At 33.4% G+C, this 15,622-nt stretch overlaps 1 protein-coding gene across 2 annotated transcripts in view; it reads right to left on the bottom strand.

Annotated features, from left to right (window-relative positions):
- Positions 1-15,552, bottom strand: part of LOC138318487 (inactive tyrosine-protein kinase 7-like) — a 125,239-nt gene extending 109,687 nt beyond the window's left edge. The window contains exon 1 of one of the 2 annotated variants that reach the window (XM_069260893.1): positions 14,996-15,552. In XM_069260893.1, the coding sequence (XP_069116994.1) occupies positions 14,996-15,047 (52 nt within the window). In that variant the 5' untranslated portion in view covers positions 15,048-15,552. The remainder of the gene's footprint in view (positions 1-14,995) is intronic. The other variant, XM_069260892.1, reaches the window with a different exon arrangement.
- Positions 15,553-15,622: the final 70 nt, after the last annotated feature.

Genomic DNA, 15,622 nt, shown 5'->3' on the forward strand with positions numbered 1-15,622 from the left:
CATACAGGACACATGCCGAGATCAAAGCCACATCTTCTACACATTTACATCTATATTTCATAAAACAAAAGGTCAACTAAACTATGGGTTCTCAACACATTCAGAAATTTAATCAAAGATTTATAATTGGATAAAAGATTATTTTACCTTTAATTGGAAAGATAATTAATGAATGAATATTAGGTAGATAAATAAATGACAATTTTGAGTGGTTTTGGCTAAATTTGGAATTTATATTAATCTGAAGCCCAATATCCACTATAGATTTATAGACAAAATTTTGACAAATGATTGGAGAAACAGAAAAGTTTTGTATATATTAGAAGGACAGCTAAGAAAAGCATTGGATTTAAGGAAAAATTCACAGAAGAGATTACCCAGTATTTTCTCTCCAGTGTATAAAAAGTAAACAATGTTAGATACAGATAACGTTACACAACAGAAATCTCTACACATCTACAAAAGGCCAGCATCCATGGGTATCCAAGTGGAAAAGGGGGATATTAACATATATACTACATTAACATAATTTGTGAATGAATTTCAAATCTGGGTGATTTTGTAGTTTATGAACTATACATTGCTCAGGTTTTCCTCACTTTTAAGGTAAACATATTGTAAATTGTGTCCAGACTGTCCCCATCCCAAAGATTCACATCTCAACCAAAGTCAAGCTGCTTGTTTCTTATGTTTTATGAGGCATTGGAAGAGTGACCCTAATTGAATACCCTAGATAATGCTGTAATATAGTTCTAGCTATATATAGATTTTCTCACATTTCCTAATCCTGGAAGCAATAATGATTCTTGTGATGTCATGATGACATACACAATTTTCAAAACCAGCACTGCAATAATCAATCAGTATTGTTTGACTCACTGATATCGTTTTTGGTCGGATTATCAATCAAATAACAAAAGATTCAACATATATGTTGCATGAGGCCTGTATATGTATATAAAGTAAGCTCCTTAAAAAAATTTATGATGTTGGTTTCTATGACGACATGCTAATGACCCAGGTGGAAAGTGTTTCTCTGCTCCAAGATCTACACCAAGATAGACACGATGGCTTCACAGAAAAGGGGGTATGACCTCTACTTGTAACAGCTCAAATTATCATGAATTATTCATGAACTCGGGTCACGATAGCCTGAATGCCATTATGAAAAGTGTTTAGATTAGATAGAGGTGTCTTTTGATAAATGCATTGTCAATCTGTGACAATATCATCATCATTTGCAATGCAAAATGGAGAAATGGTTTGAAAGGGCTAAAGAAATGAGAGGCATAATAAAACTGTTCAGTGTATTTTATTTACAAGCGATAACTACAACAGGTAAAATAAGATTTTGTTGGCTCTAAATTCCAAATTTTGCCATTTTATTGTTTGGAAGCCTGATATATTTGGTGCTACTCAAATCCCAACATATCTCAGGCAATGCATTCAATCTATAAAAAATATAAATACATCTCGCATCATCTTATCTGATCAGACATACACTTAGGTAATTTATGCATGCATACCTTGACAAGTCTCCCTCACAATTCAAATACTTTTTATCTGTGTAAAGAAATACCAACAGAAAAGATACCAACAGTAGAAATTAAGGCATTTAATTATACCTTTGTCACAAATACGACAAACATTTAAATGGTATTGTGTCAGTAAATAAAGTCTTAGGATTGACAGTATCCTATGCCTGCTACCCTGTTTCAGTTAAAATGGAACCAGCAATGATCACTAGTTAGGACAGTCCAATACAGACAATTGGGGATATATCTTATCGAAATGAAAGTGTACTCTTCATTAGGAATATGCAAAAAAATAAGAATGTATAACCAACTGTTGCTAAGGAATTCACTGTTTCACATTACAGTATTTTCCTTTTATCCATACTAAAACCTATTGTACTGGACATTTTTTACTCTTCCAATTGCAGAACTTCAAACTAAATTTAGTTTTATTAAATGATGATAGTGCTGTAAGAATTCCGTGGAGATTATATTGCAGTTAGTTGTCCCCCTGGATTGGTCAGAAATAAATTGTTAATTTTTTCATTTCAACAAATATTATTAACATATAAGCCAAAAAGGACCAAACACAAGCAAAGCCTATATAAATGACTTCTTTCATTAAATTTCTAAATTAGTTGATATCTCACAACAAATTTTGTAGTAATTTAAATCTGTGTCCTTTAATTCCTGATCCCCATATGCCTGTACAACTTTACGATCAGACACTAGCCTATTAATCACAGCACAAGTTGTATTAAATTCATCAATCTCATGTTCCTCGGAAACTGCTGATGTTGTGTGTACAGAATTCATCAAACTTGGATAATTCAGCAGGTAAAACCATAACCTGCTCCATACCATTGTTGGAATGGTTAAAGGGGAGCTACAACAGTAATTCTGTCGCTAATGATGACATCAACAAATGCATTCAAGTTGGGTTTGGATTACACTCTTAACGGAATAGGCTGTTCATGTCCACAGTAATAAAGCCTAGTAATAAACTCTGTTAATCAACTTAATTTAAGTGGAACGTGATCCAAATTATCTAGTCGTAAAGGTGAACCAGAATACAAGGTTTTATTAACTTTGTATCTAGTCATTGGTTGTAGTGAGGACAGATTCTGTTCTTGTTTGTCAATAAAAAGATACAAGCCACAAAAATACATAGACCAAGGGATAACGTTACTGGGATTAATCTAAAAGTCCATGAATCATCAACACGTTACAAAAACAAAACTTTACGACAATAATAAAACTCCACTCATCACTTTCAAAAGGGCCAAAAAATAACAAGTTATATCCTTAATGGAATTTTCTTTCTAGCTATAACAATACTGCTAGTAGTTAAATCTTTACAAGTACAAATCCTCAATTTTGATTTCTTGATCTGTACATCAATAATAGTACTCTGATGAGCAGGGATTTCTCAAGGAGTACAGGGCTAACATACAAAAGTACAGGAGGAGTTCAGTGTAGAAACAGGTGATCTGTAATTACTGGTAGGATGAGAGATATCTATAAACATATGTTGTGGCTGACCAATGAGGAAAGAGATAGGGGGGGAGGAGAAAGATATTAGTGGGGAGTGGAGTGGTTTATACCAGTACCCTGCAACCATTGCAACACTATGGATTATATAAGTTTTGAGCTGGTTTTCTAATACAGAATATTCAATGTTTATATGTACATGTATCGAAAAATGAATAAAATACAAACGATATAATCATACCTAACCTTATGAATAATATTCCTCATATGGCCTCATAATGAAAATATGGCATTATCGAATAAATATCTAATGTCTTTGTATGAAAATGAATACTACTATCCAAAATAAAATTTACCAGTCTTTTATATAATACATGTACAAGTTACATGATAAACACTGAATATCAAAGTTATGCCAAGTACTAAAGTCATCTACTATTTTAGTTTAAGTCTAAATTGAAAAATTAAACAAACGAAAATTGTATTTCTGTAAAAGGTACATTCCATAATGTGAAAACAAGTACCCTCCTTCTGATAACAAACTTTATATGTACAATGTGTGACCATTCATAGTGATTTTATATGTACAATGTGTTACCATTCATAGTGACTTTCCATGTCTACTGTATGGTATCCTACACTTTTCAGACTAGTTTGAGTAGCTCCCACCTGATTGACCTGACATGCCCAGCAAGGATGAGCAGGAACATGCATTAAATGCCCCAGCTTGTATGTGGCCACTTTGTAGTGATCAGGTCTGACATTCACTAACTCACTCTAGTGCTACATTATAACATGCAATTATACCTTGGGGACGAAATATTGAATAAAACATCAAGTCTGAAATCAGATGCTGCTGATTAAGCTCGTTAAAAAAATCCTCCATCAAAGAAATAGAAATTCATTCAATTAATTAAAATGTATTGATCGTTTATGATTTAGCTGCATATTATTAGGTTAAGAATGGTGGTCTTATGAAATTATTGTGATGGCATATAATAACATGACTCAAGTACATCAAGCTCCTAAATTAAAGACGTAAAATTTGCCAAGTGGCTGAGCCATATTACATTCTGTGGGTATATGTAAGCATACATTGTTCTGTGTACTCACAAGATTTTTGTCTTTGAAATGACCAATCAAAAAAAAGAAATTATGTCTGACATTTAGCGCTCGTGAACATACTTCCAAAAAACCCTAATTTCCTGTATATGCACATATATGGATATCCGTGTGACGCCTTACCCCAACCCCTGAAACCCCAATTTCATAGCAGAGGCATACAACAACTTGTCTAAAAAGATCTTTGCTTGTGTATCAAAACAGAGACATTATAAACGGCATTATATGAAAATGAGGGTCAAGGAAGTGCTTGGGGAGTATTTATTGTGTGGAATACAGTAGTTCACATACAGCACAAACAACTCCTCCCTTTACAAAAACAGGAAATCAACAACGTCACCTATCATAATTAATGGTTGGTCAATGATGTTATATATGACTTCAGTTTTCTCTGATAATAAAGTTATATACCATATAACCACTATGGTAAATTAACCAATTTGCAACTAATAATGATTTCTAATTGAATATAGCACCCCAGAATACCTTAGAATGTTGTCGTCTGTGCTGTCCCAATAATGCACCGACAAATTATCATTTATCACAAAACCAACCCCTCCCACTAGAGAGAGCAGCTTGTAGGCTTTTTACCCCATATAAAAATTTCTATTCCATGGAGTTATATAATTTCAATTAAATTTCTCAAATAATTATCGGCAAGAATGGGCCAGTTATGACAGCAGTAAACAGTATTTAAATCTTAATAGCTATGATTCCTTAAATTGTATGACCCCATCATTATGTAACAAGTGAAGTGTGTATTTGAGAGTCACAAGATCTTCTGTCAATGGTTGAGCATGCGGGCCCTTTATACCTTCTTTTGTCCCAAGTTCCACCCCAACACATGTCTCAACCGAAACAGTCAATGGCGGAGAGGCCAAGTCAGTACAAAATTCTTGCTAAAAAACATAATGTCAACAGCCAGGTATTCATGCATTCTGTACAGCGCTTAAAATCTATCGGAGAAAGCAAATTAGCCCATAAGAAAACTTTTACGTGTCAATACTGAAAATACTTCAGTATGTCAATAAAACTCACAACAAACGTATTCTTGAACTCGACATGTAGTGTTTGAATACCAACTACCTACCTGACTGGATAAATAAACACTTACAAAGTTTTAAAGGGCCACGGCTAATGTAATTAATTTTCTTGTTTACAAAGCTAAACTTATCTCAGGTTCAATTCGGCATGGCTGACTTCTGTATTGTGAGGTAGGGTGTAAATCAATCCTAGTATGAGATAATGATTGACTTGACTAAAGAGCTGCCCAACCTTGTTTATAGACTAGTCACTACTGACCCTGAAAACTACCTTAACTTTACCTTCAAAATACTCTACAATCCCTTTAAAACTGTTCCACATCTGAACAATGAAACGGTCATAATCAACGAGTTCAAAATTAAGCAAAGAATTGAAATTACATGTACAGTTTACTTCAAAATTTCTACAACTGAAACAAAATCATACTATAAATAACATCTCAGACACATCTTTCGCCTTTTAAAATTTGAATTAGGCAACTGTACTAAAGTAAGCATGAAAATATCAACAAGATTAATCTAACTTCAAACTCTAATTGTCTATCTGTAACAGTATATGCTCTATAAATCCTACCATTTGTACCTCAGCTATCCTGTGTGAGAAACATTACACATGAGCAGCTTTTTTTTTCCATCAGATAATGTAATATTATTACCTGTACCAGTGAACATTTGATTTCTTTCCATCAATCTTGATAAAATGGCTGTAAATCTATACAACTACGCTTGAATTTACAAAACCTTCATTTACATATGAAAAGCCGCCGATGATATTGACAAATTGGAAAAAGATTCACATACATGGAAAGGTGTTAACTTGCGTTTCTCTAATAATAACTATACAAATGTAAAATCTGATAGGTTTCAAAAGAAATGCACTTGGGAATGAAACTCGGCATAATGTTACCTGAAGCGCCCTGTATGTTTGTAATAGTTGTAATTATTCAGAGCTTATTTTTCTGTATTTTGAAGATGGACTTTTTATAAATTGATGTATTTAAGTTCACCGCTACATGGAATGATGTCAGTTTATATAAATGTCACACCTGCAATAATTACACACAACAGGTACGGCTAAATTTAGCTCCCATACAAATATGTCTTGTAATCAAAAGAATTCTCAATTAATTACTTTTAAAATTCACGGAAATAAGATACATTTAGATATGATAGACTTGTTGCTGTTTTTTTTTTTTTTTTTTACAAAGCACCCAAGCACTGATATCAATGAGCAACATTCTTGTAGCTCAACCTCAAATCCCCCCACCCCCTTGACCCACCCTGATTTTCCTAGGCATGTAGTTTCTCTTGATTCACTCTACCCTGGTACTGTGCAGCACCATATTGGTGATCATTATTGGTTAAATACAATAAATATTCATAGAAAAGTTACTGTCCTGACAAGTTTAACTTTAAGAAAACGGTTCTGAAACTAGTTTTCTTGATATATGAAATCTAATTATACACCACCAGGTAAAAACAAGATATAACTATAATGTTCGTTTTTTTAGTGAGTGACAAATATGAAGAAAATAGACACAAAGTCAATCCAAAGTGCATATACATTTGTACCAAATGTTTTGTTTTATCTCACACAATGAAATTAGTCAAAGCCAGTGAAATGATTGCATAAAATATTGATGTGACAAAGACATGCACAGTAGAGGACACATCCGTCTGGTATGATCTTAGAAATCAACCTGAACCAAAACTCTCCAAATGTCTGCTCCAAATCCACATTTTGAAGGTTTTGAATGAAAATTATATATGAAACACGTAAAAATATGGCTTTGTATAAGTGTACATCTTTTTTTTTTAATTCATCTTTTTGAGCCTTTCCTGTTTCACGGAGGAAGCTTTATACAATAGTTGACCATGCTTGACATAAGATCAACAGCCTGCTAATGGTTATATGCCTATCTCTTGGGGACAGAGTAGGAAAATTTGAAAGCTCAGCAAGACATTAATGTACTACAAGTCCAACATGAAATTACTTAGGACAGGGAAAACAAGAGTTCAAAAAAGTATATATATCTATATGTGTATACTAATAGTGATAAAAACCATAACATACAAGTCGACCGGACCAATTAGTGAAAATCAGGTGTCATCAAACACAGATAAACATGACCAAATAGAATTACAAGGTCAGAGTAAAAAATCACAAAAGGTAAAATCCAATATACCCCTTTTAAGCATGAATAAAACAAAAGTAATATAGTAAAGTTAAGTGGCTACATAGTTGATACCTGTAAGTCTAGACCAAATATTCCTCCCAGACTGGACCAGATTTTCTGGCAGTGGCTTCTGTAGCAGTCATTTGATAATTCAATCCAGATCACAGAGGTCAAGGTCAACAATCCCAAGGGAATTATATCCCTTCATGGGTATAATTAATCCCTTGGGATTTTACACTGGAGCCAATAAAATCCACATGTTTCATCCTTCTGGAAAGTTTGGGCATTTCTCTTTCCAAGAGACCCCTTGGGAGCTATGCATTTATATATCTGGCATAGAAGATTTGGATCAACTCAAGCAATGATGGCTAGTTATCTCCCTTTAATTCCCTGAGGCCTGAGGGGGTTGCTGTAACCTAGTCTATAAAGAAACCTTATCAGGACATTTTACTTTGCAAGTCTATTTTGCTTCCATCAGGAAATACAGAGTTATTTAGTATCTAGCTTGTTTTTAGACCAGTCCATTTTAAAGGTTCTATAAAGAATTGGTTGACTGTATTTTAAAACTAGTTATTTTCTGCTGATTTTAAATTAGATTTAGATTATATACCTTTGATCAAAACATGCAAATACAAACATGTAACTATAACAGATTGTCTCCCCCTTGTTTTAAATGTGCCATCTATCTACTACTAATTTTCTCCCCCTTTTTAACATAATCAAACTAATATGATTATTATCTCCCCCTTGATTAAAACTTATCAACTACTGTTGATTGTCTCCCCTTGATTAAAAGTTATCAACTACTGTTGATTATCTCCCCCTTGATTAAAAGTTATCAATACTGTGTTCCCCTTGTACTGTTGATTGTCTCCCCCTTGCTTAAAACTTATCAACTACTGTTGATTGTCTCCCCCTTGATTAAAAGTTATCAACTACTGTTGATTATCTCCCCCTTGCTTAAAACTTATCAACTACTGTTGATTGTCTCCCCCTTGATTAAAAGTTATCAACTACTGTTGATTGTCTCCCCCTTGCTTAAAACTTATCAACTACTGTTGATTGTCTCCCCCTTGCTTGAAACTTAACAATTACTTTTGATTGCCTCCCCTTGATTAAAAGTTATCAACTACTGTTGATTGTCTCATGTGCACCCTTATATCAAACTTGCTATAACCATTAAACTGATATATACTATGGTATATTTATAATACATGAGGTAAAGACCAAAATAATAAAGCTTTAATTAACTTTCTGAAAATTTTACTTTTTATGGAAAGTTTGATATCAATATGTTTTGAATTAGATTTTTAATTGAATTTTTAACAAAAATTGGTTAAGAGTTTATTTCTGCATGTCTGTGACACAAACTTAAAGGTTTACATTCATATTTAACTCTGAATATTCTTACATATAAATATAATTTTTATATTAAGTTTTAATATTATCTACAAGAAAAGCACTAAAATTTTATTTTGTTTATTTATATATCTTGCACCTGGTGAAACTATTTTTATGTATGCTTCATTCATTCACCTATAATGTGCAGTGATCTGTCGTATTATCAGTTGATAATGCTAAAGATATTTACCACAGATATGAAGACCTGTCATTTAAATATTTATCTATTCGAGGAGACAAAGGAAATGCCTGCTATCAAGATACCAATACAAACTAATAAAAGTTCAATTTCAAACCTGCATGGAAGGATATTGTATTTCTACTCAAATCAATTTTTCCCTATCAAATTTTACCACACTTGCACGTAAACCCTTCACGAATAATAATTATCATATAACTATGCATGTGCTTTACAACCTCTTTTGTTCTTTCCAATGAAAAAAAATGTGGCCCTCCAACACGAACGGCTTGTTTACATGAAAGATGATGACGAATAACAGATTTTCTTGACGTGCATTTGTAACCACAAAAACATATTGGTTCTAAGAATTATCATGAATCTGTAATTTCTACTTTCAGGACGGGAAATAGAAATGATATCCTGTATAGTTGGTCATTATCTCTGAAGCAGAAACATCATATTGGGAATAACCAGTTTTTGTAATAACCACAGGAGCAGTCGATCGTAACTTTATCAAAACTTATCATCACTACCAATGTCAAAAGATATTAAAAATAAAACGGAACGAAAATAATGAAGTTTTGTGCATAAGTTGGAGATTCCAAAATACATTCTTCAATCAGCCTATGAATCAAGCAATGTGGAAGGAAAGCTAATCTTTTTTATTTTGATATTAAACAACAAACAACATTAAAATCATTATTATATCAATTAATGGGATAAGATAGAACAGACATGGGTAACATTTATGGTGGCCATAGGGACATCAGCAAAATACTTTAGCTCTGTGAAAAGTATCTGTCTTAATATTTTATACAGACATCTATTTTTCTGCCATTTCCACAGCTAGTAGAAATAACATTATTCTTAATGAATGTTGCAGATAGTGAATAAGAAAACATGCTAATTATCGCACATTACTGTGCAAAGTGTCACTAGACGACACATTCAGCTGGCAGTCCTTGTAACACTGATAATGGCGAGGTCTCTATACAACTACACAAAATTGTACAATTATCTGCATGTAACTGTCCTTCTTCCTACTTAAACCTTGCTTCAGATCATAGACGAACACATTGAGGAGAACATCAGCACACTTTCATCAGTAAACTCCTCGTCATTAACATCTAATTTACCTCCAGCACGTTAAACAGACACACAGTCAGCCCCTTATTCTCTAATTCATGCTATCGTCTATATATATATGCTACAATGCAAGTACTTACAGGTTTTCTGTTTCAAAATACAGAATGAAAATTGGTTCTTACATGTAAACTAATTATGAGTGTGCATGGAACAAAGCTTGCTTAATTTACTTAATTTGACAGTTGTTTGTTTTTAGTGATTACATTATAGTAAAATCTGGGGAACAATTGAAAGACTGCTGTCAAGGAAAAGCTCACTTTAACTAGATAGGAAGAGTACATTTGTAATAGCAGTTGGAAGACTAACAATTTATCAAAATGCATTGTCCATTCTCAAAGATAATTTCTCCAGCACCACAAGGATATTTACACATACTCTCACTTGATCACCTCCAACAAAACTTTAACAACTAACTAGCACTTTAACAGAAGGTATATCTAGGTATAATACAAAGTTGAAAACCAAGTATTAGTTATAACTCTTATGATGAACTAGTGCTTTGGTGGCCAGTTTACTGATCATGATGTAGCAATAGTTTCTATGGTAACCTAATCTTTGTCAGAACATATATTTGATGTGTTATGTCAAAAGTCTTATGAGGAAACATGAATTGGTTGTCGGTGGACCAGACAATTTTTTGACGTCTGCTTCCCCTAGAAGTCTGACCAGGTTACATGACAATTGAGATAAACCTCTACTTCCGCAGCTACAGCAACATGTTGTCAATTCAGCAATCTAAAACACACCTCGGAAGTGATTGCAGTGCATTGTGCAGGGCGACTGAACACAATAAAGCTAGCACATGCTTCATTAAAACTGATTTAATCGTCTCAGAGCAAGGATGCACACTGCAAGACATGAGATTTCCTCTGTGAACCAAGCCCCTACTGGTCATTCACAGCCAGGTGTGATGGCGGAAAATTTGGGGGAGTGAGATACTTTTACCTCAGACATTCAGTTGATGAGCCAAACAAATTCTATCTGCACATTTTCACAGTATTATGATGTACAAATTGAATTTACATTGTGCCTTCATTCTTAAAGTTTCGCATAATTCATTGTTCATTTATAGTGCCAACTATTTTTTGCACTGACATAAACATGCAATTCCATTCAAGCACCATATATCTAGAACACCATTCACTAAATGCCTAGTAAGCAATTTTTTATCATTCTATTTAAATATTTGTTTTGTTTTATAATTCTGTCCAGTTTAACCTATCCATATCCTTATAACTAAAGGTTTTAGAGTTTTACATAATATCTCAATCAAGCACAGGGCTATCAGTACATGTACCAAAGTTGTCATTTTTCCAAATATTTCTGGATAAGATTAATATTTCATTATTTTTATCAGGTTTGTTAAGGATGAATTGAAGGATTCCCAGCTCTGTAATTGTACAATACAGCTCTTGTCTCCCTAAGATAGATAAGCACATATATACATCGGTACCAACAATATACCTATAAATACTAACTACCATGTACATTTGCCAACTTCCACTTATTATATTATAAATTCTATTGCCATTCGTGTTATGCTCACCGACTTACACCCGAGTTAATTACAAAGTCTACTGTTTCACTTCTGTTTACTTTGTACATCTATATACTTTCATAATCAGCTTACTGGTATGATAACCTACAGTAACAGTACTACTTAATTGTTGCATAATGGTCTCGGACATGTTTAGAAGTTTGTAAATGTTTTTACTCGACATCCCCAACAAAAGAGTTTGTTTATGTAAATAAGGATAAGAATGGGATAGAAACCCAGCCCTTTGAGTGTTTCTACTAAACACTACTCTAGATCTGGTCACTGTAATCTCTGACAAGTGAAGTGTGCCCCAACACCGGTACCCCTGCCCACAGTTAAACACCAAAGAAAGTTGTCCTGCAGAGCCCTGACTTGAGTTTCCACCTGGACATCTCATTAAGGCATTGTCAAACATTCGAGGTGACACCTGCCCAGGACACCAATAGGACCAGTAGTTATAGCTACCAGCTTTAGTCCTTTCCTATAGCAGTGTGTGATTATATCAGTACAAGCATCAGTCATGTAGAGTGACAAAGTCTATTTGTATGGTCAAATGTCCATCTGTGCTGACCTCCAGGTATGCACCTATATATGTACATCGGACATTATCTCCCCAGGTAATCTTTATAGGTGAAAATGCATTGTACTTTCTATGCCAGCTTTAACTCAGATTATCATACCTCATAAAATACTATGGTGCTAATTGCTTCCTGCTTATCACATGTAAACAAATAGGGTTGACACTTGGGAGAATGAGAATACATAATCTAGTTATATAAACCAAAACCTGTTTTAATCCTTGAGCAAATTGGAATTCCAAAACATCAATGGAAGGGTCATGTCCTCAGAAATTTCTTGAGTTTAATAAATTCATGTCCTTTGAAATTTTTGAGCTTTATAAATTAACTTCAGTCACTGAAGACAAAAATAAAAGACCACATTTCTCTAAAAAAAAATCTCCTACATTTTATCCATGCACTTCTAATTAGTGTAATCAGAACACACAAGGTTTCATTTAAAAAGTACATACAATTGTTTCAGCTAATTTTGTTAATTACATTTTCAGAGTACACTTCTATTTGCAAAATAATTAAATATTACATGCACATTTCAAATTATTTAAAAAGGCGAAACAATGAAGATATGCAGCGATGTATTACACATGGCCTCGATTACAAATTCAAGATGTGCTTTTCTCCCAAAATTTGAAGAATCACTGTTACAAACATGTATATGCCTATAGACATCTGGTACGAATATAAATATCATGTAGATACATAGCTAGAGGCATTTAGTCATATACATTCGTATTAATGGGATTGGGGGTGTACTGTCGAGTAAGTTGGGGAGGCAACTTATTCTCATCATAGTTCGACATTTGCAATAAAAGTAACAGAACTATCTCTATACATATATACTGTAATATGGAATGCATTTTACACAAGAAAAAGTTACATTACATTGAACACCTTAAATTTAATGATTGTGATCGATCTTATAGATCTATTTTTACCAATGAATCATGTTAACTTACTAAGTAAAACCTATAAATTTATCAAAGTTGCAACTACATCAACTTGTTCATGCTTAATTTCTGGTATTTGTTCTATCCGTTGTTTTATAACATATGATTTAATTTCTGGTATTTGTTTTATCCTTTGTTTTATAACATATGATAATGATATAATGTACAGTTACTGTAAATGGTTCTAATGTACAGGTGTAATAAAGAAATGAGACAAAGCTTTTTTCCCCGTCAGTTTATAAGTCAGAGTACTTTTACTATGGTTGTAAACCAGTCAGTACTATATAATCTACCCTGTACATGCCTGCTCAATTATGCCCAGTATCTTAAAAGTGAAATTCAATACATTGACTGATAGATAACAGCATGGCCCTTCCTGGACTCCAACTGTTAAACTGGCCAAAACAAATAGTGGCTACACTGATTTGTTAATTATAATGGAGTTTATCAGACTCCTGAATCTTTCACCCTTCCTCTATAAATTCCGACCCATCTCCCATTGATATTACCTCACTTTATGCTTCAACAAAAATGTATTCCCCCTACATCTATAGATTTTATTTACCATGTAAAACTTTGTGTCTGTAATCCACTAATCTGTGTCTTCCACACCCAAACACAGTCAACATACAAAAGTTTTATCAATGGATCAGCAACAACGTAAACCAAGTAGACAAAAAATGAATGAAAAATCCCTTTGGCTTCTATTTATTACCTCAATTTTTGTTTTGCGCCTATGACAAGTCACACATTATGCCATAAATGTGTCTGTGGTTGTGCAAACACAAGATCTATACATTTGTTTCAGACAACAGAGCAAAATAGATGTACTTTAAAGGTGTAGGTCCCAGAGTTATTTTGAAGATCAATTTTAAATTTCTCTATATAAAAATACAATACATGTTTCTAGAGTTTCTCTCGAACATAAAGAGAATGGCACAAGCTATAAAACTCCTATATTGAATGACTTGGGCAAAACCTGTAATAAAGATTTAAAACTCATAAAATTCACATATCCCGTATCAATTTTCCTACCTCACATTATCAGCTTTAGCATTATGGATTAGCTACAACCACCCACTTTGTAACCTTTATTTCAGATGTATTCAGAATTTATTATTTACTACCAGTTAAATCTCCTCACCAAACAACAGGTCAGACATCTGAATAAAATCACCAAGTGTCATTTTACCTCAACAATTAACAGTAATCATATGTAGGAACCAATTAATACTTCAGTTACAACTCTGTGAATTATCTGGGGTATAAAGTATCCCAACTGCATTAATCTAAGTGAAATAAAGCAAACAAACTTCAAAGACGTATTAAATGATAATTACTCAACAGATTTGAGTAAATATAACAAGACCTTCGCATGTTAAAATACTTTTATAGTACTCAAAGACATAAATAGCAATCTGCATACTGATGTTTTGAAACATTCTATTTTTACATTATATTTATGAAACTAGAATTTCAAAATATAGAATACAATTAATGAACTCACTTGGAAATATCTTTTTTATGTTTAATGACAATTTGAAAATAATTAATTTACCAACTTTTTAGACCCAATATGTACTATAGCCCTATTTTATTTTGGGTTGTAATTATCGGTATAAAATTGTGGGAATGACCTGCATATGTTATCAACATTTGTTTAAACTACCACACGAATTGTGACACATAAAACCTATGACGTTTTAATTGAAGTAAACTTCATATTAAAGGGGCAGACAGGGTATCGATGTAGGCTTAGGATGACATGACCGAAGACCCATGCATGCGTGCTTGCTCCTTCAATGTCTTATCTTGTTTCAAACAAATCTACAAAGAAAAACTAAAATGTGCAACTTACCATAACATAAAAAGGTTAAAACTGATAATGTTTCCTTTGTTTTAACATCCATGGCGTTTGATTAAGTCCACATAAAAAACAGAAACATCACTAAGAGAGCATCATTTTCACACCTCTACTCGAACTTGTAAACTGTCAATGAGCTTACAGTGCTATCAAAGTAACCGCATTGCACACGGGCACACGACTTTTCTTACTGCGCGTGAAAAATAGTCCATTGTTCAACGAGATTATCCTGGGTAAGTAACTCACCGAACAGCTAATGCTCACATGTCCGTATTATAAAAAACTGTTTAAGATGATATATACCCACACTTATGACAGTAAATGGTATATTTGTATAAGCACATTGATATATACCTCAGCGGAAAAAAATAGACCAATCAAATGACCGATTTACGACCTATGGCGGATACTATTGTGCAAAAACCGACTACACAAATCTGATGTTTTCACCATATTTCCTCCATTTTCATTGTTGACATCTTTCCATTTGGAAAATAAATCCTAGAGTGCAGTATATAATTCTACTTTCCAATCGTCAATCCACGCTAGTCTTCTCCGACGCGATCCTATCACTTCGCTAGTCATGAGCCATGTGCTCGACAGCCGCGGTTTGTTTACATG

This window comes from Argopecten irradians, chromosome 3, assembly GCF_041381155.1.
Source record: "Argopecten irradians isolate NY chromosome 3, Ai_NY, whole genome shotgun sequence".
NCBI lineage: Eukaryota > Metazoa > Mollusca > Bivalvia > Pectinida > Pectinidae > Argopecten > Argopecten irradians.